Genomic DNA, 26,625 nt, shown 5'->3' on the forward strand with positions numbered 1-26,625 from the left:
GGACAGAATCCCAGGTTTGCCTGATTTGAGAACCCAAACCTCTTTACCACACATTACACCGCCTTGTGTGTCCTTGTCAACAAGTTGCATTTCACGTGTTCTGTGCTGTTTGTCCCATTTTGATGGGTGAATAAACTCCTCAACAGCAGGAGTTGTATTATTGGTTACTTTTGTAACATCTAACATTAATTATATGTTTACTAAGTGCCAGACATTGGTCTAAGTGTTTTACATGCATTCCATCCTTACATCAACCTTTGAGGCAGACACCATTATCATTCCCCTTTTACAGACGAAGAAACTGAGGCACAGGGAGGTTAAGTAATTTGTTCAAGATCAGACATATATATATGGAGGCAGTGTAATGTTGTGATTAAAAAGACAGGCTCTGGAACCAAACTCCCTAAGTTCGATTTCTGGCTTTCTACTCACCAGCTGTCTGATCTTGAACAAATTACTTTGTTCAAATGTTGCTCTGAATAAGAATACCTAGATTCAGGAATTCCACGGTTCCTCCATGGTTCTACTGCAGGGGACACGGGTTTCATCCCTGGTCGGGGAACTAAGACCTTGCATGCTGTGTGGTGTAGCCAAAAAAAAAAAGAATACCTAGATTCAAGCCCTAGTGCCTAGTGCCACCGATTACTATCTGACCTTGCATAACCACCACTGTCATACTGTGAAAGTGCTTATTCTCAGACATCAGGCACATGACCTGAGTAAGGAGGTGTAAAAGCCCTGGCAAGGAGCCAGGAGATCTGGGCTCCCAGCCTGGCTCTGCCACTAGCTAGCTGCGTGACCATGGGCAAACCTTTCTCTTCTCTTCACAGTTTGGAAACAGGATTAGTTTCCCAACTGATGAAACTGAACTAGGCCAGTGGTTTTCCAAACTTCTTTTAGCCAAACAAGTCTTTCTTCAAATCAAATCTTAAACAGAAGCCCAACATATAAAATAGATAAATGCAAACAAGCACTGTATACCCCATTCCCTCTGGGTCCTTGCATGCCCACTCCTCACAACTACGGGGTTCTGTGGCACATTGCTGGAAAACCACCACTAAGGTTTCTTCTTGCTCTGCCTAGGACTTAATAACCTAAGTTCTCTACTCGTGACTGATTAGAACAATCTCAGGAGCACCTCTACTGCCATGGATTTTGATCTTTCAAGAAGTGTTAAGACTGCTTCTTGTCTCTACAGCAGACAACAGCTCAGCTCTAGAGTCAGAAAGACCCTGTGTGTTTTGGCTCTGCCTGATAGCTGTGTGACCCAGGATACACCCCTAAACTTCTCTGGTTTTTACTTTCTTCCTCTCTACAAATGGGATAATAATATCCTTCTCACAGGATAATGTGAATTTTAAATGAGAGTACATGTTAGGCTCAGGGTCTGACACATAGTATAAGCACTTAAAAAAGGTAAGATTAGTGTGAAGTACAGAAGAATTTGAAGAATTTGAACACCTGGAATGTGGCCCCATTACCTCTGTCCCCAGCCCCTTGGGTGTGAATTCTGAGCCACAAGGGAAGGAGTAATGTCTGTGGCCCAGAGACTAATATGGATAGAGAGAAGCTTGGCTATGCTCCCCGCACCCTGACCCACACAGGGATGGAAATGACAGACCTGTCCCAGGCCCAGCTCCACTAGAGCTCTAAGCTCTCTGTTCTCTCATCTTCCTGGTCCTGGTGTGGGGAGGAGCTGGGCAGAGAATGGTTGTAATGAACACTTTGGGGCAGTCCTGGCTGAAGAGGGTTCCACGCTGTGAAACAAATAATCTCCACCAAACTTCCACTTTGCCCCATTCTGGCTTTGCTCCCTAAGTTAAGTGTAAACTTAGTGATAGCAAGAACAGTACTGACTCATCCCCATAAAGGGCTTTTATGCATCATCCTGTCCCGTCCAAGGGTATATGCAGGGAAGTACAGTAACTTTTTAGGGATGACTGCATAGCAGAAAATGGCTTTTTCAAAGTCTCTCTCACTCTACTTCCCTGGTCACAGTTCACTGGTCCTGGGGTAGAAATTTGAACTAAGGTGGACCAATTAAGGGTTTTAATTCATTCTGAGCAGCTCTCTTGAAGAAGACAAAGTTAGCCTGTGGAGCAAAGGAAATAAATGTCTGAGGAGGCTCTACCTAATCGATTTCAATTCCTGGCTTCGGTTTTGCCTGAGGTTGGCTATCTGTATCCTTGAATTCTGTGAAATACCTCTATATCCTCAAATAAATAAATAAGGAAGGAAGGAAGGAAGGAAGGAAAGGGAAAGGAAGGGAAGGGAGGAAGGGAGGAAGGGAGGAAGGAAGGAAGGAAGGAAGGAAGGAAGGAAGGAAGGAAGGAAGGAAGGAAGGAAAACTAGCTTGCCATATTTGCCACTGAAGAGGCCTAACTAACAGTAGAAGGGTTTAGAGTTCCTTAACTAGCCTCAGAAAAGACAGTTGAGGGTTAGGTAAGGCTGGAGGTGGTATAAGAACACAGGCTCCCCCTCTGACAGCATCTTACTTTTCTTCCATCAAGCGGCTGAACTTCTGCCGGGCCAGATCCATTAGCCCATCTACCTCACTCTTGGAGCGTTTGAAGTTCTCAATGCTGAATGCGTAGACCGTCACCTCTAGGACGCCCAGGTTCAAACACCAACGCAGAGTCTGAGAGGGGAGAAGGCAAGGAGCTAGGGTACAAGGAAAGAGCAGGAAGGGAAACAGGAGATGCCTCAGCCCCGACTCAGTGAGAGACAGACTTTTCTCCTCCCCAAACTGGGTAAAGCTAGGATAATACCAATGCCTCTCTCAGAATAATGAACCAAATAAGCAGAAAGCCACCACCTGAGAGACTGAAAAATGTGAACCTAATGAGTACTATTATGCTGATGCTATTGTGGTTTACTGGAAAGAGCTCTTCACTGAGAGAATAAAGATCTAGGTTCTAGTCTCTCACTCCATCAAGCACTTGCTATGCGACTGCAGGCATATCATTTAACCTCTCAGGGCCTAAGTCTCCTTATCTGTAAAATAGGATCACAATCCATCCCTCACAAGGTGGCTAAAGATACATAAACACACAAGGTATTATTACTCACAGCATAACATCATTATTCCAATAGACTGAGAGGCTGATGAGTTATAAGAATAAAAGCAACAATTGCACAGCTGTGTATCATTTAAGTCTGCAAAGGGTTTTCACATACATTATTTCATTTGATTCTTCAAGCTACCCCTTGAGAAAGGAATTATTGTTTTCATGCCTACTTTAGAGATGATAAAACTGAGGCTCAGAAAGTTGAAGACGAGTCAAAAGTCCACAGCTCTACCATATGAATCCATTATATGAGGTTCTAGAACAGCAAAAACTCATCTAGAGTGATAGAAATCAGAAGGTGAGGGGGAAGGGGAGGAGAAGAGGAGGGAGGACAGGGTTTGACTGGGAAGGGGCACAAAGGAACTTGCTAGAGAGATGGAAATGTTCTATATCTTGACAGGGGTGTGGATTAGACAGATGAATGCAACTGTCAAAACCCCAAATCTGTGCATTTCCCTGTATGAAATTATACCTCAACGAAAAAAGAAGTGAAACTCAAATTTAAACTCAGTCCTTTGGTACGGTACTGCTCTAACCCAGTGCCACTAAAGGTGGAGAACAAACTGAAGATGAGAATAACAGTGTTGAGATGGGGAGCCTGGAGGTTAAAGGTAAGGGGCAGAAGACATTCAAACAGAACGGAAGAAATAAAGCTGAAGAGCTACCTTTCTAATCCCTTATCAGACATACAAACCCATTCACTGCCACCTCAGGAAAATTACCAGCGCAAACCTGACACTTGAATAGGCTTGGGACCTGAAGATCTTACCAGGCAGCAAACTTGGTGGGTACACCTGGGTCGGAGCCCACCACTGACCTCAGTTAACATAGGCTAATAACAACAGCTTCAATTTTTTGAGCACATCCTTTATGCCAGGTCTTGTGCCACATGCTTTTCATTGTGCCATCTTGTTTAATCCTCATGTAATCTCCCCATTTTACAGATGAAGGAACTGAGGCAAAGGGAAGCTACGTAACTTGTAGCAGGTCACAGAGCCAGGAAGTGGCAGAGTAGGGGTGCCAATGAGTTCTGAGTGACTACAGAGCTTAAGCTCCTAAGCACTAGGCAAAACCTGCCTCTTAGTCACAAAAGAGAAACTGAGATCAACAAACCTGAAGACCTCAGTGTTGGAGAGAACCCCACAACCACTCATTCAAGGCAAAAAATATCACTGCCCTGGCTTCAGGACGTGTTCTTGTGCCAAGAAGCTGGGATCCGTGGACGACAGAGTTTCACAAAGATCGACATATTCCATTCTTATTGATAAATTTACTGTTTCCCAATTTGCAGTGGGCATTAAAACCATAAAACGTTGATGACATTTGGTTGGAGTGACGTCCTGGTTTGTCTGGCACTCTTCCTAGTTTAAGCACTTAAAGGCCTGTGTCCTGAGAAACACCTCAACCTCAGGATGGGTAGTCACCCTCTACCTTTGCTCTGGAAATGTCACTTCTAAGAATTTATTCTAAACTAGTACCATTTATGATGTCCAATAATAGTGGAGCAGCTAAACAAACTATGGCAGATCCTCAGGAAAAATGTTCCACAGCCATTAAAACATATAGGTAGAAAGCCATAGATCAACCTAGAAAAATACTTGCCAAAATGTCAAGAAAAAAATAAGGTTATCAAAGCTATAGATGTAATTTTATAAATGTTAAGTCATGTTGAACATATTACAAGGATTGGGACGAGGCACAGAAAAACATAAATTGTTGATTAAAGTGGTAAGAGGAGACAATTTTGTTCTTATTTCTAATATTTTGCGATGATTCACTGGATGACTTAATTTTCTGTTAATGTTGATATGAGATCTATGGCTAGCAAGCAAGCAATAAAACAGACAAACAGCTATAAAAAAGCACTCTCAAACCACAGCAAACTCAGGGCCTGGTTTTCTAGCTATAATCCAATTCTCCACAGACCATTCACCTTGGGTTCTGCAACGTGTACCCACCTCAGCCAGTTTGTTGAAGCCCTGTGAGTGACCCTCTTGCCTCTCCACTTGGCACTTCTTGGCATAGCGACGGTTCCCATCCATTATAAACGCAATGTGTTTGGGCATTGGGCCTGCCTGTGAAGTAAGAAGAGAAATGAACACATCACATACTCCTCAGAGATAAAGGGAGACAATATTCCAAGCTGACAGGCTTGAGCTATATGATAAAAGCCCTGAGGAAGGGAACTGGGTATTCTGTACTTTTAGCTCAATACATAAGCATTAAGCACTTTTATTCATTTTTATTTATATGTTTATTGAGCCCTTACTACATGCCAAGTACTATGCTGAGCTTTTCACATTTCATCTTAATTTTTTATCATACAAACATATGAAGTAAATAGTGTTATCTTCATTTTATAGGTGAAACAACTGAGGCTCAGAGAGGTCAAGTGACTTGCATAAGTCACACAGCCAAGAAGAGACAAAGTGGGGATTCAAATTTAGGTCTATGTGCTTTCAGAGTTCATCTCCTAACCATATGCCTTTAACCACCACCTTGGTTTCGTTAGCCTTCAACTGGAAGGCACAGGAAGGATATTGATGGGTATGGCCAAATGTAAAGGGCATCCTCCACACAAGAGGCATACACTTCTCAGTTGTATCCGAGTCCTGTCACACAGGAATGGGGGCCTCATATTGTTGGATCTTCTTATTTTACAAGAGAAGCTAATCAAGATTTTTATAAAAATTTAAATGTCAGGAGCCATTTGAAAACAAACAAAAAAGACATTTTGGGGGCAAACAAAACTTCTTACCTGGCCTAGAGCAGACTTTTGTTGTCTATCATAGCAAAAATTCACTCCTTGGGCTATTTTCCCTCACTGGAGGGGCTCTTCATAGACCACTTCCCCTGCATCTCCCAACATTTTCTACTTTTGTCCCCCATATATAGCCATAAAAAAAAAAAAATTCCAGTAAAGTCATGCAGCTTGTTCTTCCCAACACGTGACCGCAGTGTTTCCTTGAGGAGATGCTTTTCTATTTCCTGGACTGCCTGAGATCACCTGGCATTTGTGTGTGAGTGTATGTGTGGGTACAAGGCTTACTTACTCATAAATTCACTGCTACTTGCTGCTTGACAGCCTGTGGCTGAAAAATAAAACCAAGCTGACTGGCTCCAATATCAAACCTTTCATGTGAGGAGGATATAACATTGCTGTGATTCCTAGAGAAAAAGCTGAGGGAAGATCTAGGGAGTGGAGTGTAGGAAACAGAGTGATTGTAGTCTTGAAATGATTGAAAGACAGCCCCAATAATAGTAATTAAAAACTGCTAGACACAGTGCTGAGTGTTTTCTATGTAGTTTCATTTAATCCTCAAAATCACCATATAAAGTCACATGGTTAATAAACGATAGAATAGAACTTTCATTCATGTTTGCCTCCAGACCCCTCTTAACCATTATGCTCTACTGTCACATCAAAGAAAGATTAGTTATTTTATCTAAACCCAGAGGTCAGGGACTTCCCTGGTGGCGCAGTGGTTAAGAACCCGCCTGCCAATGCAAGGGACAGGGTTCGATCCCTGGTCTGGGAAGATCCCACATGCCGCGGAGCGACTAAGCCCGTGGGCCACAACTACTGAGCCTGAGCTCTAGAGCCCGCAAGCCACAACTACTGAGCCCGCATGCCACAGCTACTGAAGCCAGGACGCCTAGAGCCCGTGTTCCACAACAAAGAGAAGCCAGCACAGTGAGAAGCCCATGCACTGCAACAAAGAGTAGCCCCCGCTCACCGCAACTAGAGAAAGCCCGCACACAACAATGAAGACCCAATGCAGCCAAAAATAAATTAAAAAAACAAAACAAAACAAAATAAAGCCCAGAGGACAATACTAGGAATAATAGATCAAAGTTCTAAGGAAACAAATTTCAGGAAGATCTAACAGTCTATGCTGCCCAATGATATTGGGAGGTCTCAGGCTTCCTGAAAATGTGAGAGTTACGACAATAATCTGCCAGAAATGTAGACCTGGAAGTTACCTGCAATTCTAAGGCTCTTTGATACCATTGCTAAATTCTACTACAAATCCATAAATATCATGGGTTACCCAGTTTTTATAACAGGTTTTAATATAAGATTACCCAACGAACCAAAAGGCCAACTGGTGCATTGGGCCACTGCTTACCTTTATGATGTTGGCACAGAACCGCTCCCAAAACGACAGCTCTCCTTCCTTGATCCATGACATAGTTCTTGCCTCAGCAGAAGAAGCACAGAACAATTAGTCACCAACCAGGTAACCTTGTATAAACAAGACAGAGAATTAGAAGTCACCACACCTGCAAACAACTATGGCTGACTTGCAGGGATTCACCAAAACGGTAGAGATCAGCCAGCATTAGAATCCAAAAACACTGGCCCTGGACTTCCCTAGTGGTCCAGTGTCTAAGACTCTGCGCTCCCAATGCATGGGGCCCGGGTTTGATCTCTGGTTAGGGAACTAGATCCCACATGCCACAACTAAGAGTTCGCATGCTGCAACTTAAGATCCCGTGTGCCACAACTAAGACCCGGCAGAGCCAAAAAAAAAAGAAAAAGACACTGTTCTAAGCCTCTAGTCTTTCACTACCCAGAATTTATAAGCCAATAGGACCTTTGGGCGCAGAGGCCTTTCCTTGGTTCTATGGGCTTGGTGGACCTTGCTCCCATCCCTTTTTCTCAGAGTCTGCACAGCCTTTTTCTGAACATGTAAGTCTGCTTCCTGTCACATCGTAGTGCCTACATCCTGATCCTTCCCCCTTCTTCCTTCTCCATCTTCCACCAGGCTGTTTCCCACTCTCGGGGCTCCGGGTCACTAACCCCTTCAGTTGTTGCACCCGTTACCTCCTACCCCAGAGATTTCCCAATTATTTACTCCTTCACTTGTATCTTCCACTATCCCCTTTGTCTCTCCCACAGCTGCCTCCCGCTCAGTCATCTCTCTCCTCTTCTCCTCTAATCCACCCCCTGAATCCAGCACCTTGACAGGCTCCGCCGGCACCTTTCAACAGCTCGAGGGGACCGACACTTCCTCACGACGTGGCGCTGGAAGAACACGTCATCGTTGGGCGCTGGGACACGCTTCTGCCGTCACCTAATGGGCGGGGCCCTGGCCTGCGCCTGCGCGCTCGGAGGAGGAGCGGAGCTGAGCTAGAGTTCTCGGCTGTTCGCACTCCTGGGGCGGGGCAGATTGGGGTGAAGGGGGTAACCGCGCGGGCTACCCGGCTCCGGGCCACGTGCGAGGGACCCGGCTGGGGAAGGCGGGGTTCAGACCACCTGGGAGAGCCGAGAAGTCTGTAGACAGGCGGGCTAGGTTACGGGGCAAGAATTAGGGGAGCCCCACCTCAGAAATGCTGGGACTTCTTAGCCACTGGTGGCAGTTTGGACTTTTGAGAAAAAGGGTAAGGCGGCGTCCTGCTAGCTGGAAGGCCGCTACACTGGCTTTAGAGCTCTGGTACAAGTGTTTTTTGTTTGTTTTTTTGGTAGAAGTCTTAAATATCCTGTTTTTATACTGTTTTGTCTTATTTAGTGAATTTAATCGTTTGCGAAGTTCCTAGCCGTAGTTAGCCTCACAGGGAGGGCACTTAATATCAGTCCATTTTGTGCTGATTTAAGGCACTCAAGATTTTGGGATTTGCATTCTCAGGACCTACCCAAAGAACTCAAAAAAGGGTTAAGGCCAGAAAGAACTCTAAGAATGACTTCTAAAGTTTAAGAAAGGCCATCAACTAACCCTGACAGAAAAATCAAGGGCATTCATTCTGTACCAAACCTTTAAAGAAAAGGGTTGCAGGAATTTGAGGCACTAACTCACAAAAGATATTGGGAGTTTAGTTTTCTTAAAATGAGAGAAGGGGAAAAAAAAAACTTTACCATTTTCAGAGAACCTTCTTGTAGTTTCTTACTTTGGGTTGCAGTGTCAAGGAAACAAGGCAAGAGATGCTGTAGTCATGACTCCCGATTCATTACTTTTGTCTTCCACTCTTTCTGATGAAAGGGTTATTTTTAACAGAGTGAAATGATCAAAGAATGCCCTCCAGAGATGAGTAACCCACCCATGAATGGTCTCTTAAGCTTTTCCATCCTTCCTGCTTTGCATGTAGGTTAGTAAGTTTCTGCCTAGCTGATTACTTCAATTTTGCAGGAAAACCATTTAGTGAAGTCCAGTAGTAGCTTGCTACTTTTAACATCTTCCAAGGTCAGCTTTGACTTTTGGTAAGAAGTCCCTAGAGGGATATATGAAACTTCTTACCCTTGTTCTGTTAACGTTTCCGTGCACTTTGGGTGATAGTTGGTATGCCTCCAATCAAGTCTTTCTTTTCTAAACCCTCCTTCCCTTAGGGGGAGCTAGATGTTTAAAAATACAGTGTTCATCAGCAGGCTAGTGAACTTGTTAACATGTGTTTATAGCTGGTCAGTGTATCTCCTCTGGCCTCAATTTCAACAGTTTCCCCTGTATTTCCATCCCTGGGTTGCTGCAGGGGGTTAATTAATTAAGATTTGTAAAGGGCTTTGAGGAGCAAGGGACAAAGTATTATTAGGGTCTCATGCCCCAAGCCATGGCCCCATCCTTTCATCCCAGTCAGTGGCACAGGCAACCCCATTCTTATGCATGCCAAGCCCTTAATCCCCTCTTGAATGTGGCAGCTTCCAAGGAAAGGACAAGAGGCCTTAACTAGAAACAAAAATCCACTGTAATGAGGTGCTAAAAAGACTGAACTTTCAAGATTCACTCCTAACAAAATGGCTGAACAGAAAACTTAATGGTTCTTGTGACTTGAGTCCCAATCCAAGAAAGTGGAAATAATGGTAGGAAGAAAGCACCTTAAATATCAGCCAAGGAGACGACAGTTTCGGTACCAATAAGTCTTTATTCATTGTATTTTCCCAAGGAAAAGAAGGGGAAGGGAAAGGGGTCAGCATGTGTGTTACAAAATGATAGCAAATGGGAAAGGAAGTACCTGGCACAGCAAAATCAACCAACAAATAAACACTGCCCAGATGGGGTCGCCAAAGCCCAAGGGGGCTCAGTCTCCTGCAGTTCAGTAATGAGGGGAAGGGATGAAGAACAGGTACATGCTTTTCTACCCTCCCTCCCTCCCCATAAATTCAAGATTTCACACAATGCTTTGGTTTCTAGCAGTAAACATGGAGTTACATTCGTCCGTCTCCTATTAAACAATTTTGTGGCCACTTTGACATAAGTTTCTTGCACCTGCATAAAAGTTCCTGAGTGACTTGACTATACATTCATCTTTCCTTTCGTGGTCTCCCAACCCCACTTTCTACATGGAAGGCCCCCTTGTTGCTCCTCTCTACCCTAGGATTAGAGATTAAAGTAGGTTTTAATCCATGCAAAGACAGCAGTCTGTTTGGAATGAATCAAATCAAGGAATGGTCATGACTCAGGAGATTGAGAACAAGGGATGGCGAATTCTTAGCTTCTTCAGGATTTTTGCACAAATCATTTAATCACAGACACCCCACAAATTAAACGTATAGGTGTATGGACTATTTTTGGGGAGGGCACGAAGGGGAAAGAAGAGGGGGTAGGAATACAGTGTTTAAGACAGAAAATCTTGTTCGAAATAGGAAACAGGGGAAGGGGAACACAAAAGAAAGTGTAGTTCAAGACCTACCACTTCAAGAAGAGGGGCCCCCAAGTTTATGTTTCAGATCTTTTTGGCTGGTGCAGACCTTTTGTCAAAGATGCTTTGGCTATTTTTCTCAATATAAAAAGAAGTTTGTAAACAATAAAACCCCAAAAGAACATGGAGAAGACCAACACATTATATTTACACAAACTAGGCCACCTAGCAATCACCAAATCAGCTACTTGTGAAGTCCTACGAAGTCCAGACAAATACAATAACTAGAGGGGGGCAGCAATTGGGGGAGACAAGAACCCAGGATCAGACACACATCACCCAATGCGTTCTATTGCATTTGCCCCGTTACAACACAGTGAGGTAGGTTTGCAGTGATCTCACAGCATGTAAACGAAACCCCCTTTTCTCCTTTAGCTACCATGACACTAATTACTGCTGCAGCAGGGCAGGACACTGGCTCTGGGAACCACAAAGAAGCCATCACTGATGGTCTCTCTGGAAACCAAGGAGGAAAAGTCCAGAACTGTTAAAGATTAAGGATCTTGTCCTTGCTTCATATATCCATCCCTGGGCAGCTCAAGATGGGTACAGAGGCATCGTTCTTAAAACCTGTCCTTACCAACTCACAGTTTTTACAAAAACACATACAATACACCCTGTTGTGTATGTTAGGCCTAGCCCAATCCACTGAAGGATGGACCTGGTATGTAAAGCGAGTCCTATGCCCTGGGATTACAGGTCTGGAACAGGAATCCTTTATCACACATACAGATGACGTCTGCCTAATCTTGGCTTCCCCTCTCTGCACCTTTTACTTGGCCCAGCCTCTCCTAACCTCTCTGTACCACCTTTTCCTGTTCAGACCAATTTCCAATCTTTCAGTAGAAGGAGACCAAGCCATGGGGCAACCCAGTTAAAACCTAGTCTCCCATGAAACATTGAAGATGGAGGGGTTTCAAGAGGACACTGTGGCAGAAAAGCCAGCTCTAATTGGCAAAAATGAGGTAGTTCAATAGGCTATACGCTCCAAATAGTTGTTCTCTCTGGTGATAGAGCAACAAAAAGTATTCCTGCTGTGCAGACCCGGAGCTGTCGCCGACTTATCCCTGAGATTGCTCACGTACCTGAGAACACAGTGCAGGAATGAGGGCCTTAGATTAAAATACACAAAAATACAAAACCAGAACATTTATATTATGAAAAAAAAAAGTTAAAATGCACAAGATACGTCATTCGCACACAGCTAGTGCAGTTGGCATCCTGAAGAAAGTGGGACCCAAGGTACAGTCATCCAAGGGAGCAAATAAATAAAATTGTATTGGCCCAGAATGGGGTGGGAGTGAGCTTAGAAGCAGCAGGTCTGCAGCTGTTCCCTCAACCCCCCTTTTGCCTGTCATCACAACCCACTGCTTGGGACAGTTCTCTCAGCACTCTCTCCCAGGAGGAGGTTGTGAGCAGACAAGATGTGGAAAACCCTGCCTTACCCCTGAGATATTTCCTCCCACAGAATGTAGTGGCTTGTGGGTTGGGTCCATCAAGCTGGTCTCACGCTTAATCTTTTCACTCTGGCATGGGAAATATTATTCCATATCCTCCTCGAAGAGTAAAACAACTTCCCTATCCAGGCCACTTTCAAAAGCTGGAGATTCTGGGGGTGGAGACTCAGATAAAGCATGCAGGAAGGGCTACCCCCCGAAGCCCTCACGTGCATTTGGATAGAGCATGATTGGAGTTTCTTTGCCTCACCCCTTCCCCCCCACCAAGAGGAAAGAGGGGGTGACGCTTTGGCCCCCAGCCTGAGATGTATGGCAGTGCCAGCTGCCCCCTACCCACCCTGTCCCCCCTTTCTCCACTCTGCCGATGGATGCCTGTTCCTCAAAACTTCCTGATCACACACGGATAGCCCCCACCCACTGTGGCTCAATTCTGGGCCTCGGGGAGCATGGCGGGGCTATGGATCTCTTCTTCCTCCTCCCGAAAGCAGGCTGGCTTTCCCTGGGAGCTGGGAGCTTGCTGGGCCTTCAGTGGACACGAGGCCACCATGTGGTTGATGCTCTGGCAGAAGTGGCACTTCTTGGGCTGGGGTGGCAGTTTGCATTCCTTGGCATGATGGTCTAGACCTCCACAGTTGTAGCACCTAGCACCAAGCAACATGGTAAAGTTGAGAGAAAGGAGCGAGAAGAGACTACAAGCCTTCCTCTGAGAGAGGACACCTGGGCTCTGGTTCAAGTGTTACTATACCCACTTCCCTTCCTAGAGACCAATTTCCCCACTTACAAAAGGAGGAATATGACTAGATGACTCTGAGTCCTTTCCAGATACGTAATTGTCTAGATGATACCTTCCGATTCATGTCAACTTGAAAATACCAAGAACAGAAATTCTGGACCCCAATTGGGAACTACCATACCTTTAAAAAGAGTACCTGTCATTCAATAAAAATATAGAAATTAAAGGAGCCAGACTATGTGATCTGTTTGAGCACAGAACTAAGATGGAAGAAACCAGCCATTTGGAGACGTGGTGAAGAAGCAACAGGTACAGATACACCATCTTGTCCTGACCACATACACTTTCACATCCATGGTCTCTTTTAGTTCTAAAATAATCATGTGAGGTTAGTATCATGAAATCCGTTTAGCAATCGAGGCTAGTGCTAACAGAACGTAATTACTTGTCAAGTAGAAGAGCTAGGTCATGAAGTACCCTCCTCACATACTGCCCTCTCTTCACCTCCCACATCCAGGGGCCGCAGGCTTCCTTTTACCTTTGGCAATCTGGTCCAAGAAAGGGGCAAAATGAGGAGAGTTTTCCTCATCCTCAGCATGTCCCTCCCAACCCACACACAAGCTGCCTTGCAATCCATACCTGTCTCCCTTTGATCTGCGTTTCTGCATGTTCTTCCCTTTGGGCCGCCTCTCACTCCCAATACAGAACACCCCACCAGGGCCGGTGACTCGGATAGATTCCAGGCCCTTGGCAGACTTCTTAAAGGTGAACTCTACGGCCTCACCCTCCTTCAGGCTCCGGAAGCCCTCCATGTGCAGCTTACTCTGGGGGAGGGAAGCATGGTAGATTTTAATGTTAGTCTCCATTATTACAGCAAAACCAAAAAAACCTGCATGCACATGTTCCTCTAAGGTTGGAAGAACACTTCCATTTTATCGGTAAAGAAACTGTGACTCAAAGAGTCATCACAATTAAGAACAAAATATCTACATCACATTAGGGACAATCATTAGATAAACAGATGCCATAGCATTTTTTGCACCTAGTCTCAAAGTTCTAAGAAAAATAAAACAGAAGAAAAATTCTTAAACATAGCATTTATAAGAAATCAACCAATGTAAAATTGTAAAATATAAAGTAACAGACCTGGGGCTTCCCTGGTGGCGAAGTGGTTAAGAACCCGCCTGCCAATGCAGGGGACACGGGTTTCAAGCCCTGGTCCGGGAAGATCCCACATGCCGCAGAGCAACTAAGCCCGTGCGCCACAACTACTGAGCCAGTGCTCTAGAGCCGGTGAGTCACAACTACTGAGCCCGCATGCATAGAATCCGTACTCCACAACATGAGAAGCCCGAGCAACACAAGGAAGAGTAGCCCTGCTCGCTGCAACTAGAGAAAGCCCGCGTGCAGCAGTGAAGACCCAAATGCAGCCAAAATTAAATATAAATAAACATAAATAAAAATAAAAAACAAATAAAGTAACAGGCCTATACACTTAAAAAATGTCAGTCATGAAAGACAAACCCCAGAGAAGTAAAGAAACTGAATGCAACACATGACTCTGGATTGGATCTTAGAGCAAGAAAAAAAATTAGAACAACTGACAAAATTTGCATATGATAGATAAATGTTTCAATGTTAAGTTCCCTAATTTTGATCATTGTACTGAGATTAGGTAAGAGAATGGCCCTATTTTAGAAAAAACACTGAAATATTTAAAGATGCTTGATATCTGTCTATCTGTACAAAGAAAAAGAATAAAAAAGCAAATGGGACAAAATATTAAGGACCGATAAATCTGGGTAAAGGTTATATGGGAGTTTTTAGTATTATTCTTGCAACCTTTTCCCAAGTTTGAAATTATATCAAAACAATGTTTCTGAAAGTTGAAGGGAAAAGGCAGTATGACCCAAGCAGACAGATCAGTGGATTAGAAGGGAAAGTCTACTGGGAGATCCAAGATTAAGTGGAGAAATCAACAGGTGAGGAAAACAATTCCATAAATACTATTGAGAAAACAGTTATCCATTTGAAAATGAAGCCAGAACTCTACACTTTGCATCATACGTATGCAAAACATATTTCGGAAGAATTAAATATCTCAGTGTTAAGAGGAAAAAACTTTGAGACAGTTTTTTTAAAAATCAAGACAGATAACTAAACTGATAAAACTACAAAAAGTTACTGTAAGTCAGTAAGAAAAGAGAATCACAGGGCTTCCCTGGTGGCGCAGTGGTTGAGAGTCCGCTTGCCGATGCAGGGGACACGGGTTCCTGCCCCGGTCCAGGAAGATCCCACATGCCGCGGAGCGGCTGGGCCCGTGAGCCATGGCCGCTGAGGCTGCGCGTCTGGAGCCTGTGCTCCGGAACGGGAGAGGCCACAACAGCGAGAGGCCCGCGTACCGCAAAAAAAAAAAGAATAAAAAAAGAATAAAAAGAATCACAGAACAGAATATAAGCAGGTAATTTGCGGGAGGATTTAGCATGACACATATGTTCAGTATCTCACTCGTTCAAAAAAAACCAACAGAAAACAAAAATACCATGAAGCCATTAAAAAGAATGTAAACTTGTAAATAAAGTCCCTGTTTTGTTCACTGCTGCATTTTGACACCTAAATAATGCCTAGCACATTTTGGATGAATGAACAAGGAGGTAGGTTTTAATTATTTTACTTGGGAAGATGAGCAAATTGTTAAAGGAAAGGACTTCGAATGTGTGGAACGATCTCACCAAAACACTGCATGTTTGAACCAAAAAAAAAGGAGTTATTCACACAGCTAGTTGAATGGCAAAACCAGCGTCAGAAGAACCCAGGGTTTCCGATTTGAAGCTCACAGTCCATTTCACCTTGCCACTTACTGCGTCAACAACACATCAGTGGAGTGACAGCCTCTCCCAGACCCTGCCCAGAATAGGCTTCATTATAGATAGCTTCCAAAACATCCAAAGAGCACGTCAAATACGTCAACAAGGTGCAGTCCTCATTGAAAATGCGGTTCAGAAGCAAAAGGGATCATCGTGCACCCAGTCCTGGCTAGAGGCATGTCATGCTGCTGGTGGTAGTGATGGGGCAGGGTGGATATTTCAAACTGGGACTTAGGTGAAACATGCTCTTTTGCCAGATGCGATCCCCAATTCTTCAGTCATTTACATTTTTGTTTTAATTTAAATGGTACTGCTTAAGACAAAACTTCCGTTGAGGTAATTGGTTAAGAGCATAGGCTCAGGTGCCAGACACAACCTGGTTCATGAAATGCTGTTTCTACCAATTTCCAGCATCATGTGTGACCTTGGTCAGTCACTCACCTCTGGGCCTCAGAGAACAGGATAAAAACCTACCTTAGGGGTTTTTTTTTGTTTTTTTTGGTTGCACTGGGTCCTAGTTGTGGCAGGTGGGCTCCTCAGTTGTGGCCCGCTGGCTTCCCAGTTGCAGCACCGTGTGGGCTCTCCAGTCGCAGCAGGCGGGCCCCCTTAGCTACGGCTCCAGGGTTCCTTAGCTGTGGCATGCGAATCTCAGTTGCAGCATGCATGTGGGATCTAGTTCTGAGACCAGGGATCGTAGCTGGTCCCACTGCACTGGGAGCGCAGAGTCCCATCCACTGCGCCACCAGGGAAATCCCTACCTAAGATTTTTGTTTTTTGTTTGTTTTTCTTTTGCGGTACGCGGGCCTCTCACTGTTGTGGCCTCTCCCGTTGCGGAGCCTGGACGCGCAGTCTCAGCGGCCATGGCTCACGGGCCCAGCCGCTCCGCGGCATGTGGGATCTTCCCGGACCGGGGCACGAACCCGTGTCCCCTGCATCGGCAGGCGGACTCTCAACCACTGCGCCACCAGGGAAGCCCCCTAAGATTTTAATGAAGATTACGCGGGCAGGGAAACATGAAGAATATATGCTCAATAAATATCAATGAAATATTCCAAAGGTTGGGGATCCTTTCTTCTTTTTCCCACAGGAACAGCCAGAATTGTGATGACTCCCCCCACCAATCTTGATGTGGAGCATTAAAGCATAAAATAAAAACATTTCAGAAAGGTGAAATCTCTTTCCCCCTCCCCGTTGTGTAACAACCACACTGAATTTGATGTTAAATCTGACTTGTCTCTTACTGAGCTGGGACAAGCCAGTGAGTCAGGAGGTGCTGGAGGAGCCAGACCAAGAGCATTCTTGACCCAGGCAAACCCAGCTTTTCCCATTTGCCTAGTGGGCTCTTAGGCTGGAACACTCCCAGTCCTTGCTGTGATTCAGCAGATAGATAAGTGACTAAGAGCCAGGGTTTAGAATCTGACAGCCTGTCCCCGCTTTCTGTGCTACCCTACAAAATGGAGTAAATAATAATTTTATGGTGGTGCTGTGAGGGTTTATGCATGAAAAGTAGTTAACACATAGCCTGCCACACATAAATCCTGAGTGGCAATTATCATCAACCTCTTCAGACTGGATGAGGGCAGGGTAACAGTGAGAAAGAAGTGTCAAGAGACTGGGAATTCTAACTCTAGTTTTTATCACTAACTGGCAGTGGAAACTCAGAAAAACATCCCCTCTCTGAGCTCCAGTTTACTGAGGACAACACTCTCCTCCATCCACACCTCCTAGGCTTACTATGAGAACAAGAGGATAATATAAATGGGGACATATGAAATTGACCAGCCCTCTCAGCTCACCCACTCCATCACTGGAGGATTTGAGGTCTGCTTAAGACTTTAAAAGGGTGAAAAAAAACAAAAACAAAACCAAAAAACCCCCAACCCTGCAGGCACCTCACCATAACCGGTCAAGATTTAGACTGGTGGTCTCCAAGGGTGGCTCCCGGGGGTGGGGGTGGGGGGCCTACCCCGCCCCTTTCTAAAACACATAGTTTGAATTCCTCTCTTATCAGGTAGGTAATCGGCGTGCAGCCCCACGGAGCCTGCCTCACAGGGCCTGATCGGAAAGGAGCCTGAAATTCTTGCTATCACCCCACCCCACCCCCAGCCACACACAAAGCGGGGCCTGGGCCCCGCCCCTCTCTCCATCCCCTCCAAAAAGAAAAGACCTGGGGGGGAGGGGCAAGGCTTGAGCTCCCCCAATAGAGCCCAGCTCCGGGGAAACAAAGAGTTGACACTGGCTGGTTCTGGTGGTCAGATTCCTGGAGTTCCAGAGGCTGCAGATTCCCCCGACTCCCCCCCACCCCACATTCACCGCATTCATCAGTTCCTTCCTTCCTCTCCACATAAGGGTTATGGTCACGGTGAGAGAAACGGATACAGAGACACCTTTCTTCCCCAGTCAAGCTTGCTGGTCTGCCAAAGTCACCATCGCCAACAGCCATCTTTCCTTCTGACCTGCCCTCCCACCCTTCCAGGGCTTTCAGTCAAACCTTTTACTCAGGGACCTAATTAGGGTTATTTATTCAGATAAATTATATTAAAGGTGGGAGGGATGCAGGCCTCCCATCTTCCTTTCCCAATTTGTTTGAGGTAGGAGGGTGGGCAGCCTATAGTGGAGAGAGGGGAAGATGGCATTTAATCGGACAGAAAACAGTTACAGGAGGCATTTCTCTTTTTTTGGATGGCAAGGAAGGATTTGGGCCAGTTACAGTACTTAGTCTTTCCGCCCCCCTAATACCTCACCACTGCCTACTCTAAGCTTCCCCCACATCAAGTATGCCTTTATAAGTTAGAGATAGAAGGGACCTTAGGGGTCACTCAGGACACGTGGAGTAAAAAGCTCACAGGAACCCGAGTTTCCCTCAACTTGCTCTATGAAATTTGGATAAATAAGTTCTGGTTCCTATAATCATCTGTAAAAGCAGGGGATCAGACGTGATCAAAGCTTGCGTTTCTGGCTTTTCTGCAAAATCCGGGGCCCTTCCAGCTCAAGACTACCTAGTGCATGTTTATACCCTCAGTTCTAGGTGCCTAGCAGTGCACAAACATTTGTAGAAGAAACTAAGTTCTCTACTATCTAAAATGACCAAGATTTAATTTTATTACTAATATTTACTATAGGCTAAGCAGTGTTTTAAGCACTTTACATGTTGTAACACATGTGACCCTCACACCAAGCCTGTAAGGTAGACCTTATGCCCCCTGTGTTACAGGTGAGGTCACAGAGGCAGAGGGGTGAAGCACCTTGACCAAATTTATAGTGTGAGAGCCCCGAGCTGATTGCAACTAGCCGGACTCTATATCCAGCACTATGCAATATAATGCAAGACGCACAGCCGTTTAAAAACTTTCTAACAGCCACAATGAAAAAGTAAAAAGCCGCAGGTGAAAGTAATTTTAATGACTTGGTTCCGAGGTGTCCTCGCAGCTCAACCCAAGCGTCATTCCTGAAGGTAGGGTTTGGTAGGAGCTAGGAAACCAATGGGTTCTATTAGAAGCAGTTTATTTTGATGTGTGTGTCAGGGAGGGTGGGGGAAAGAGATCCGTCCAGAACCAAAGGCTGTGAGCATACAACCCTACACACATCGCCTCTGCTCACACAGCCAGGACCACGAGCTCCAGCCTGGAGTTCTCCACCAGATGGTGCTGCTCATCAGCAAGGCGGCACAAAGGCAGCCAGAGGGAGACTGGAGCAGAAGAGAGGAAGGAGACGCGCGGTTCTCAACTCTGCACGCGAGTGTTCACCTAGATTGATCTTCCCAGCTCCTTAGGGTGGGCGTCTTCTCCTTGGTCCTTAGGAAAATGGAGTCGCAAGGAGACTGAACTCTGATGAGGACCCAACCCAGGGTGGTTCCCCACCCCACCCCCTACCTACCCATGGAGTGAAGAAAGGGTCCGGGAGTTTTAAACCAGTAACCCAGTTGTTGTTCTGCTCTGTTGACAAAAGCCATTTACTCTCCTTTCCAGTCTGAATTAAGTAACTCCAAGCTGCCTCTGTACTAAGTGCCGTACTATTCTTGAAAGTTTTCTCCTCCCCCCCCACCTCCTTTGACCTCCAGATTTAACACTGATAGTAATTGCTATTCTTGCCTGCAGGAAGAAAGGAGGGGTGATCTGCCTAGGGCTGTTTCTCAAAAAAAAAAAAAAGCACCAGCAAATTCCAATAGGTAGTTTGATTAGGAATGTTCCAGAAACAACCTTGCCCTGGAGAAAATCACTGACAACCACTTGTATGGCAAGCTTGTGGTGTCACCAACCACAAGCTTTGCTCATGATGGTGGCACAGCCTTTACTTGGGACACTGTCTAGAAAGCAGGTCTCTTCAGAAAGAGAAGGACCCAAGAAGATCCCATAATGCTCAAACCAACTCATGTGCTTCTCTGCCAACTTCCTGAAAAAATCCACTCATTTAAAAAATAGTTTCCTATTAAGATGGAAATGAAGTAACTAATGAATGACCCATCAAACCCGTGCCTCCAATATCCTATCGGGAGCTCAACTGCAATCCACTGACATTCACTCTACAAGCTTTCATGGTGTTTCTACTGAGTGCCAGGCCCTATTCAGGCCCTAGTCCAGAAAGAGACAGCAACTATCAGTTAACATTCCCTCCCTACCTCCAGCCTTTTGTGTCTGGAGGAAGACTTCCGCTGACAAGGATCCCCAACTGTTAGTGTACTCCTGATTCCTCAGGGGACCCATATTCATTTCTTCAGCCCACCAGGTGCGTACTAGAAAACTAACCAGACTGCTAGTCTCTCTCTTCAAAGAGTTTACAGGTTAGAAGAGGGGTTAAGACAAGTACATCAAAAAATGAAACATAAGGTGGGTAATCAGAGGCACTAGTGAGGTTATAAACCAGGTGGGAAAGATCCCTTTACATTCTCCCTGCCCCCAAACCCAAGAGCCCTACTCTAGATGGGTCTGAGTTGCTCTCACTACCCCCCACTCATCCTTTTCAGAAAAAGCAGGCCACGTGGCTTCAGCAGTTTCTCGGTATTGGAAATTTCTTCTCCTAACCCAAACTTGGTCCCTCGGTCAAATCTGGGCTCTTCTTTTGCCTCCAAGCCTTGTAATACAGCATTTTTGCCAGAAAGCCATTTTAAACAGACTTGGGTTCTAAAGAGCTGTGGGAGAAAGCAGGGGACCTTTTCCTCATTTTCAAATTTCTACAAATCTAAGGGGTTTGGGAGTTGAGCCACAGAAAAACATGAGGTAAGCCAAAACTCTTAAAATGGCCATAGAGAATTGAGAATCCTTGGTGAACCTCAGGAAACCAGGAGACAGTAGTTAGCTCTTTCTTGTTCCACCTTGCGATGTATAACTGTTTTTCAACTGGGGGCGAGTTTGCCTCCCAGGGGGCATTTGGCAATGTCTGGAGACATTTTTGGTTGTCGCAACTGAGGGATGCCCAGCATGAGAAATTATCCTGCTCAAAACACGTCAATAGTGCTGAGGTTGAGAAACCTTGATTTAAGGTCTGGCCACCTGCCATTATTATGATTCTTAAATTCCCCCAAATTCAGGGACAGGAAGAGAGTTCTAGCATAAGACCTGTGGCTGAGTAAAAGGGTTGTTACAGAAGTCTCTTTGCTTTATGGGTTTTATTTACTCATTTTTTTAAAAAGCTAAAGGTAGGTTTTCTTTCCCACTCATCCACCCCTGTGGGGCACTGCGTGTTTGACAGGGAGTGCAAAAATAGTGAACAGCGTGTTGGGAACCAAATAGGCCCAACCTTGGAAGGGAAAAGAAAATGTTTAATTGCTCCCCACTCCTCTTTCCTTAGGAAAGGGGCTCCCTGACCCCCTCCCTTAGCAGATGTTATCTTAGGACAGTTATCTTGCTCACCACCCACCCTGCAATTCTAAGGTACCCACCACCAGCAGCCAAAGGAGAGGTTTTCAAATGTCTTACTCTCTCTCCACTTTGGGAACACTCCCCTCCCGCAGGAGGATTTTTAAGGATTGTCCTGCATCTACCTAACTCCTCTATATTAGATCCCCAGGGAGAGATTTCAAATCTCTCAAGTGCAGGACTGGAATCACTAGTCTAACTGCTATGGTGGGGTTCGAGGATCAACCTAAGCTCCAGCAGTGCACAATCGAAAGACAGAGCTACCAGGTGAGGCTCAGGGAATGTCCACCATTGTCCTCTGTGACTGTTAGTAGGGGGTGTTAGGGAGACAAATTCTTGATTCCTTATCCCAGCTCAACTCCTCCTGATAACTTATGCAACTGTGGAATGTCCCTGGACATTCCAAGACCCCAAAGTCCAGTTATCTCCCAGCAAACCCATCTGAAATAATGTGGTACGGGCTCCACTCCCCAAACCAGAAGGTCCCTGCTTTCCTTTATGCCCTCCAATATTTCCCAACTGCTTTCGATCCTAAGGGTAAGTGGGCTGAGGCACTGATGCATTTGCTCAGGAAAACCTTCCTTGCGAGTTGGATATCACCAAAGAACCTCAGAGGGGCTACATTCCCCTCAGTCCTTCCCTATTCAACAGCCTTTGGAAGGGAGGCAAGAAAATGTTGGGTTTGACTCTTTTATTCCAAGCCTTCCAAAATTGGGGAAGCTGTCCAGTCATCTCCAGACCAGGAGAGATTTTAATCTCTTTGTGATCAGATAAATGGGAGAGTGGGGGAGCTGGCCACCCCGCTGAGGAGGGCCATTCAAAGCTGGTTCCTGTAATAAAGTGATTTAATAGATCTAAAGAGGCCAATTCCCTTCTTTTTCCCACAATTACTTCCTGTGGGTTATCATTCACATATGTAAATGAGACGGGGAAGCGGGCAAAGCCACCAGCCAGAATTAGTTGTCTGATGGGGAGGGGGTAAAGTTGGGGGTGGAGGAACTGGGTGAAGCAAGGGGATAGCCAAGCATTCTGCTGCCGACCCTTCTGGAAAGATGTTCTAGTAGCCCAGTGACCCCAACATTAACTGGTGGGCCCACGTCTCCCCATATCCTCTATCTCCCCTGTTCCCCCCATTCTGTGTCCTCGCTGAGGGCCATGCTCAGAGACTTCCCCGCTGCCTCCAACTACTCCACCCAGCATCTCCACCCCTCCCCCTCCAGAATACCATCCCTCAGGCTCCAACCCTTAATCCCCACATCCTCCTTTCCCCTCCCCCACTGCTCCTAAAGCCAACCTCTCCGAAGTAACCCCTCCATGCCCGGCCTGGGTGTCAACCTACTGTGCCTGGGATTAGCAATTTCTTCTCAGGTCCAGCCCCAAACCTCCAAAGGTGGAAGGAACACAAGCAGCAACTTCCTTTACGTGGTGGTTATGTGTGGCTTGTGCCCAGGACCACAGAAATGCTTCTAAGATATTCAGGAAGGGGTGGCCAGGGAGGAGGGAAACCTGAAGTCTCTGGTTCCTTGTTTGAGGCTGGGAATGTTAGGACAGCAATCAATGGCTGTCTGGGGCCATAAATGCCAAGCTGAGGAGAATAGGTCCAGAGGCTAGCCTCCCTCCACCCTCTGCCCTGCGACACTGAATTTCACCCCCACTGTGCTGCCTTGCTTTAACTGAGAACTTGGGGTTGCAACCTAACTCCCTCCGAGCCTGGCCCAGGAATCTAAGGCCTGGGCTCCTTGGGTTTTCTTTCCTGATAGGAAATGAACAGTAAAAGCCCAGCGAGTGAACCGTGTGCCTGAGACTGTGTTCTCGAGGAACTTTCAAGCCCCCAGAGAGATCCTTCAAGGATCTGCCAAACCGACCCAGGCCCCAGAGCTTGAGTTTTGGGTGACCACCTGGGTGAGGAGACCCCACTGACTTCTCAGCTTTACCCCGTTGGGTCCCGAAGTGGTTTCCCTCTCTCTTTCCAGGCCGGGAGCTCCATTCACACCATAGTAAAAGGCGCGGGCGCTCAGGGCTCTGCTCTGACCGGGCATGTGCTTCCCTGGCCGGCCTGCTCGCCCTCCCCCCACTGGCAAGCACAATACAACCTTAGTTCTGCCACATGGGGTCATCTCCCTGCCCCCTGCCCCCTGCCCCCTGCCCAGGGGAAAGAGGTAACAGACACGTGGTAAACCAGAGGGGTTCCCGGAGGGGGGTAGGGGTGCTGATACTCGGCTCTGCCCCCAGCTCTCGTCCCGCTGGAGTTAAAGGGGACTCAGAACTGGGGTGCCACGGCAAAGATGGGAGCGCACAATGAGGGCCCTTGATCTCCCTCAACCCAACAGCCGAGGCCGTCTGCCCACCCTTGGATCCGCGCGCCAACATCCCCTTCCCGCGGCAAAGTTACAGGGATCGGTCTCACCTGGTGCACAAAGACATCCACCGGGGGGTCGAGTGCGACCCCGGCGCGGGCAGTCATGGACAGGAAGCCGAATCCCATGCGCACGTTGAACCACTTACAGATGCCGGCTCCGTGCAGCAGCTGCGGCTCCTCGGCCGCCCGGGCCGCATCCTCCTGCGCCTCCTCCGGCGCCTTGGCGCCGCCACCTGGAGATTGGGAGGGCGCTCAGCTGGGGGGGCCACGGAATTGGAGGACCCCACCAGAGACCCCGGCAAGGAGACCTGAGCGTGCAGCCCGCGGGTGGACACCCAAGGCGCTGCAGCTACCGAGATGCCGACGAGAAAATACCTGTCCCGGCTGCCTCCCGCGCTCCCCAAGCTTAAACTGAGGCCAGTGGTGCCCCGAAAGTTTTGCTCATCTTCCCACAACACGTTGCCCGGGGACAGACGGCCAGACAGGCCCCTCCTCTTCTCTCCCCCCGCCCCCGTAGCTTCAGCTTGCACGGCACTGGGACACCAGGGTTCCTTGCTCCAGAGATCGCCCCCTGAAACAGGAGGCCGCAGACTTGGGGTCCTTCGGCTAGCCTGGGGGACACTTCCCCCACCTCCCTTTGATGTGGCTTCTGGGCGCCCCTGCAGCCTAAGTTGTCCCCAGTAAGTCCCGAGGTCGAACCTGCAAACTGCTGGTTTGACACAGAGCCCATGGTAGTCGGCTGAGCCCGCGGCCCCGGGCCCCAGGTCGGCCGGCTGCTGGCCCCAGAGAAGTCCGGAGGCAAAGGGGTGGCTCGGAGAAGAGGCTGCTACATCTTCCCCAGCACAATAGCGGTGGGAGGGCCCACGGCTTTTCAAAGGCTCCCAAATTCTAAAAGACAATGACCCAACCCCCCGCGGGCAGCCCCCTCCCCTCCCCTCCCTCTCCTCTCCCCTCCCTTTCCCTCCGGCTCCAGCTCCGGCCCCCACCCCCCACCCCCGCCCCATCGGTCTCTGACACCTCTGGGGTGTCCCTTCTCAGAACCTTGAGGTTTGACACCCCCCCGGCCCCCCCCACATCTGGAGATTGGGGCCGTCAGCCCTAGAAGTCTTGAGTACCCGGGAATTGGGGATCCTGCACTTTAAGGACTCAGTGGGGGTCCCCAAAGCAGCATACAGGTGGGGGGGCCTGTGGGGGGGGGTAGTTTTAAAACCACGTGACTGCTCCCACACACACTCACACACCACCCCCACCCCCCTTGCAGATAATTATACATTCCAGAGAGTTGGGGGAGGGAGGTGTGAGCCTGGCAGCGCTGGCCAATCAGAGACACAAACCACCTGTCAAGGGAGAAATGGATGAGCCCTCCCCCTCCCCCAGCCCTTGAGCGCCCCTCCCCCTCCCTTCCCCTTCAGGTCTCAGAGCTGACCCGGCAGCTCAGCGCTGACCCGCTCTCACCCCCACCCCCGTGTGCTTAGATAGACCTGGAGTTCAGGACACTAGGAAGCCTAGGATGGGGAAGCAGGGGGGAGGTTGGAGACCCAACAGGGCTGATCTCCACTCCTGACCTAGGTGCAGCCTCTCAAAGTCTGTCTCTGACTAACTGAATGTCTCTGCCTCCCTGCGTTTCCGACTGAGTTTTTCTGGATCTCTCAAAGCGCTCCTAAATTGATTCTTCGTAAAGAATCCTTCCTTGTTTCCTGTGTCTAAAACTGACCCCACGTGGAGTTCCCTGAGAGAACAGGAGGAACCCAAAGAGGCTTGAAGGGTGTTCCTCTCTCCACCAGCTGCCCTCATCCTGCCCCCATTCCCATCCTATCCCTATCCGTTGCTGGGATCCCGACACTCTCAGGTTCCCAGACCCTCCTCGTTTGAGCCCCATCCTGAAGTGCGCTCTCTTCCCTATCGTGAGGTTGGTGGGGGAACTGGAGTAGCGGCTCTCCTCATTTGAAGAGTTAGCCTCCCCTTCTAGAAGATAAAGAGGGTTGGCCAGGGGGGTGGCTAGTGCCCTGGTCGGAGATGGACAATGGCCCGGGGCTCAGTGCACGGCCCTGGCCCTGCCCCTTCACTTCCGGTGCTCAGTTCAAACTGGACAATGCCAGCTCCGGCCAGCTCCCCTCCCCCACTGCTACAACCCATTTAAAGGGACAGAGCCTGCTTTCGGGGGCATCCGCTCGCTCGGAATTCAGTCGTCTCCACTAAGTGTGCAGGAGGCTCTCGTGTTTCTCACCCTGCGCCCGCGCGCGTGCACGTGTGTGTGGGTGTGTGCGCACGCGCGCGCACGAGTATACTTGAGAAACAGAGAACGGGGATGAGTGGGGGTAGGGAACGGGAAGATGGGGAGGAGGGCAAGGGGCTGCGAAGAGATTATTTCTCTGTCTTTCCTGCCAGGAGTGCTCTCCAAGAGACTAAAACTTCAGTATGAGATGGGGGATAGGACTTTGGGATAAAAAGGACAACATTGGCCCTTTGCTACTCAGCCTAAAAAAATACAAATCATTAAAAAATATCACTAACAATGCCACACTCCCATCTGAGGACCCTGATTTAGATCTTCCAAGAGTTGTGGGAGTACATCAGCCAAAGCCATTTTTTATATATATAATACTCCTCACCCAAGTCTTATCTCCTCCCGTTACTAGCCCCCTTAAAATATA

The 26,625-nt window shown here is 47.3% G+C and overlaps 2 protein-coding genes across 6 annotated transcripts in view; both read right to left on the reverse strand.

The window, feature by feature from the left end:
• DHDDS (dehydrodolichyl diphosphate synthase subunit) overlaps positions 1-8,102 on the reverse strand; it is a 28,321-nt gene extending 20,219 nt beyond the window's left edge. For 3 of the 5 annotated variants that reach the window (XR_009539032.1, XM_060140964.1, XM_060140961.1), the window contains exons 1-4: positions 8,033-8,102; positions 7,199-7,314; positions 5,027-5,143; positions 2,496-2,638 (exon numbers count right to left, since the gene is read on the reverse strand). Coding sequence is in view for 4 of the 5 variants with exons in the window: in XM_060140964.1 (XP_059996947.1) it covers positions 2,496-2,638; positions 5,027-5,143; positions 7,199-7,261 (323 nt within the window). In the remaining variant the exon portion in view is untranslated. The remainder of the gene's footprint in view (positions 1-2,495; positions 2,639-5,026; positions 5,144-7,198; positions 7,315-8,032) is intronic. The other 2 variants (XM_060140962.1, XM_060140963.1) reach the window with 2 other exon arrangements.
• A 4,479-nt stretch (positions 8,103-12,581) lies between these two features.
• Positions 12,582-24,701, reverse strand: LIN28A (lin-28 homolog A). Its single transcript, XM_060142755.1, has 4 exons — positions 24,671-24,701; positions 24,020-24,204; positions 13,530-13,714; positions 12,582-12,798 (listed from the first exon to the last, which is right to left on the reverse strand). Exons 1-4 carry the CDS (start codon positions 24,699-24,701, stop codon positions 12,582-12,584), a joined length of 618 nt encoding a protein of 205 aa, XP_059998738.1.
• Positions 24,702-26,625: the final 1,924 nt, after the last annotated feature.

This window comes from Lagenorhynchus albirostris, chromosome 2, assembly GCF_949774975.1.
Source record: "Lagenorhynchus albirostris chromosome 2, mLagAlb1.1, whole genome shotgun sequence".
Taxonomy (NCBI): Eukaryota; Metazoa; Chordata; class Mammalia; order Artiodactyla; family Delphinidae; genus Lagenorhynchus; species Lagenorhynchus albirostris.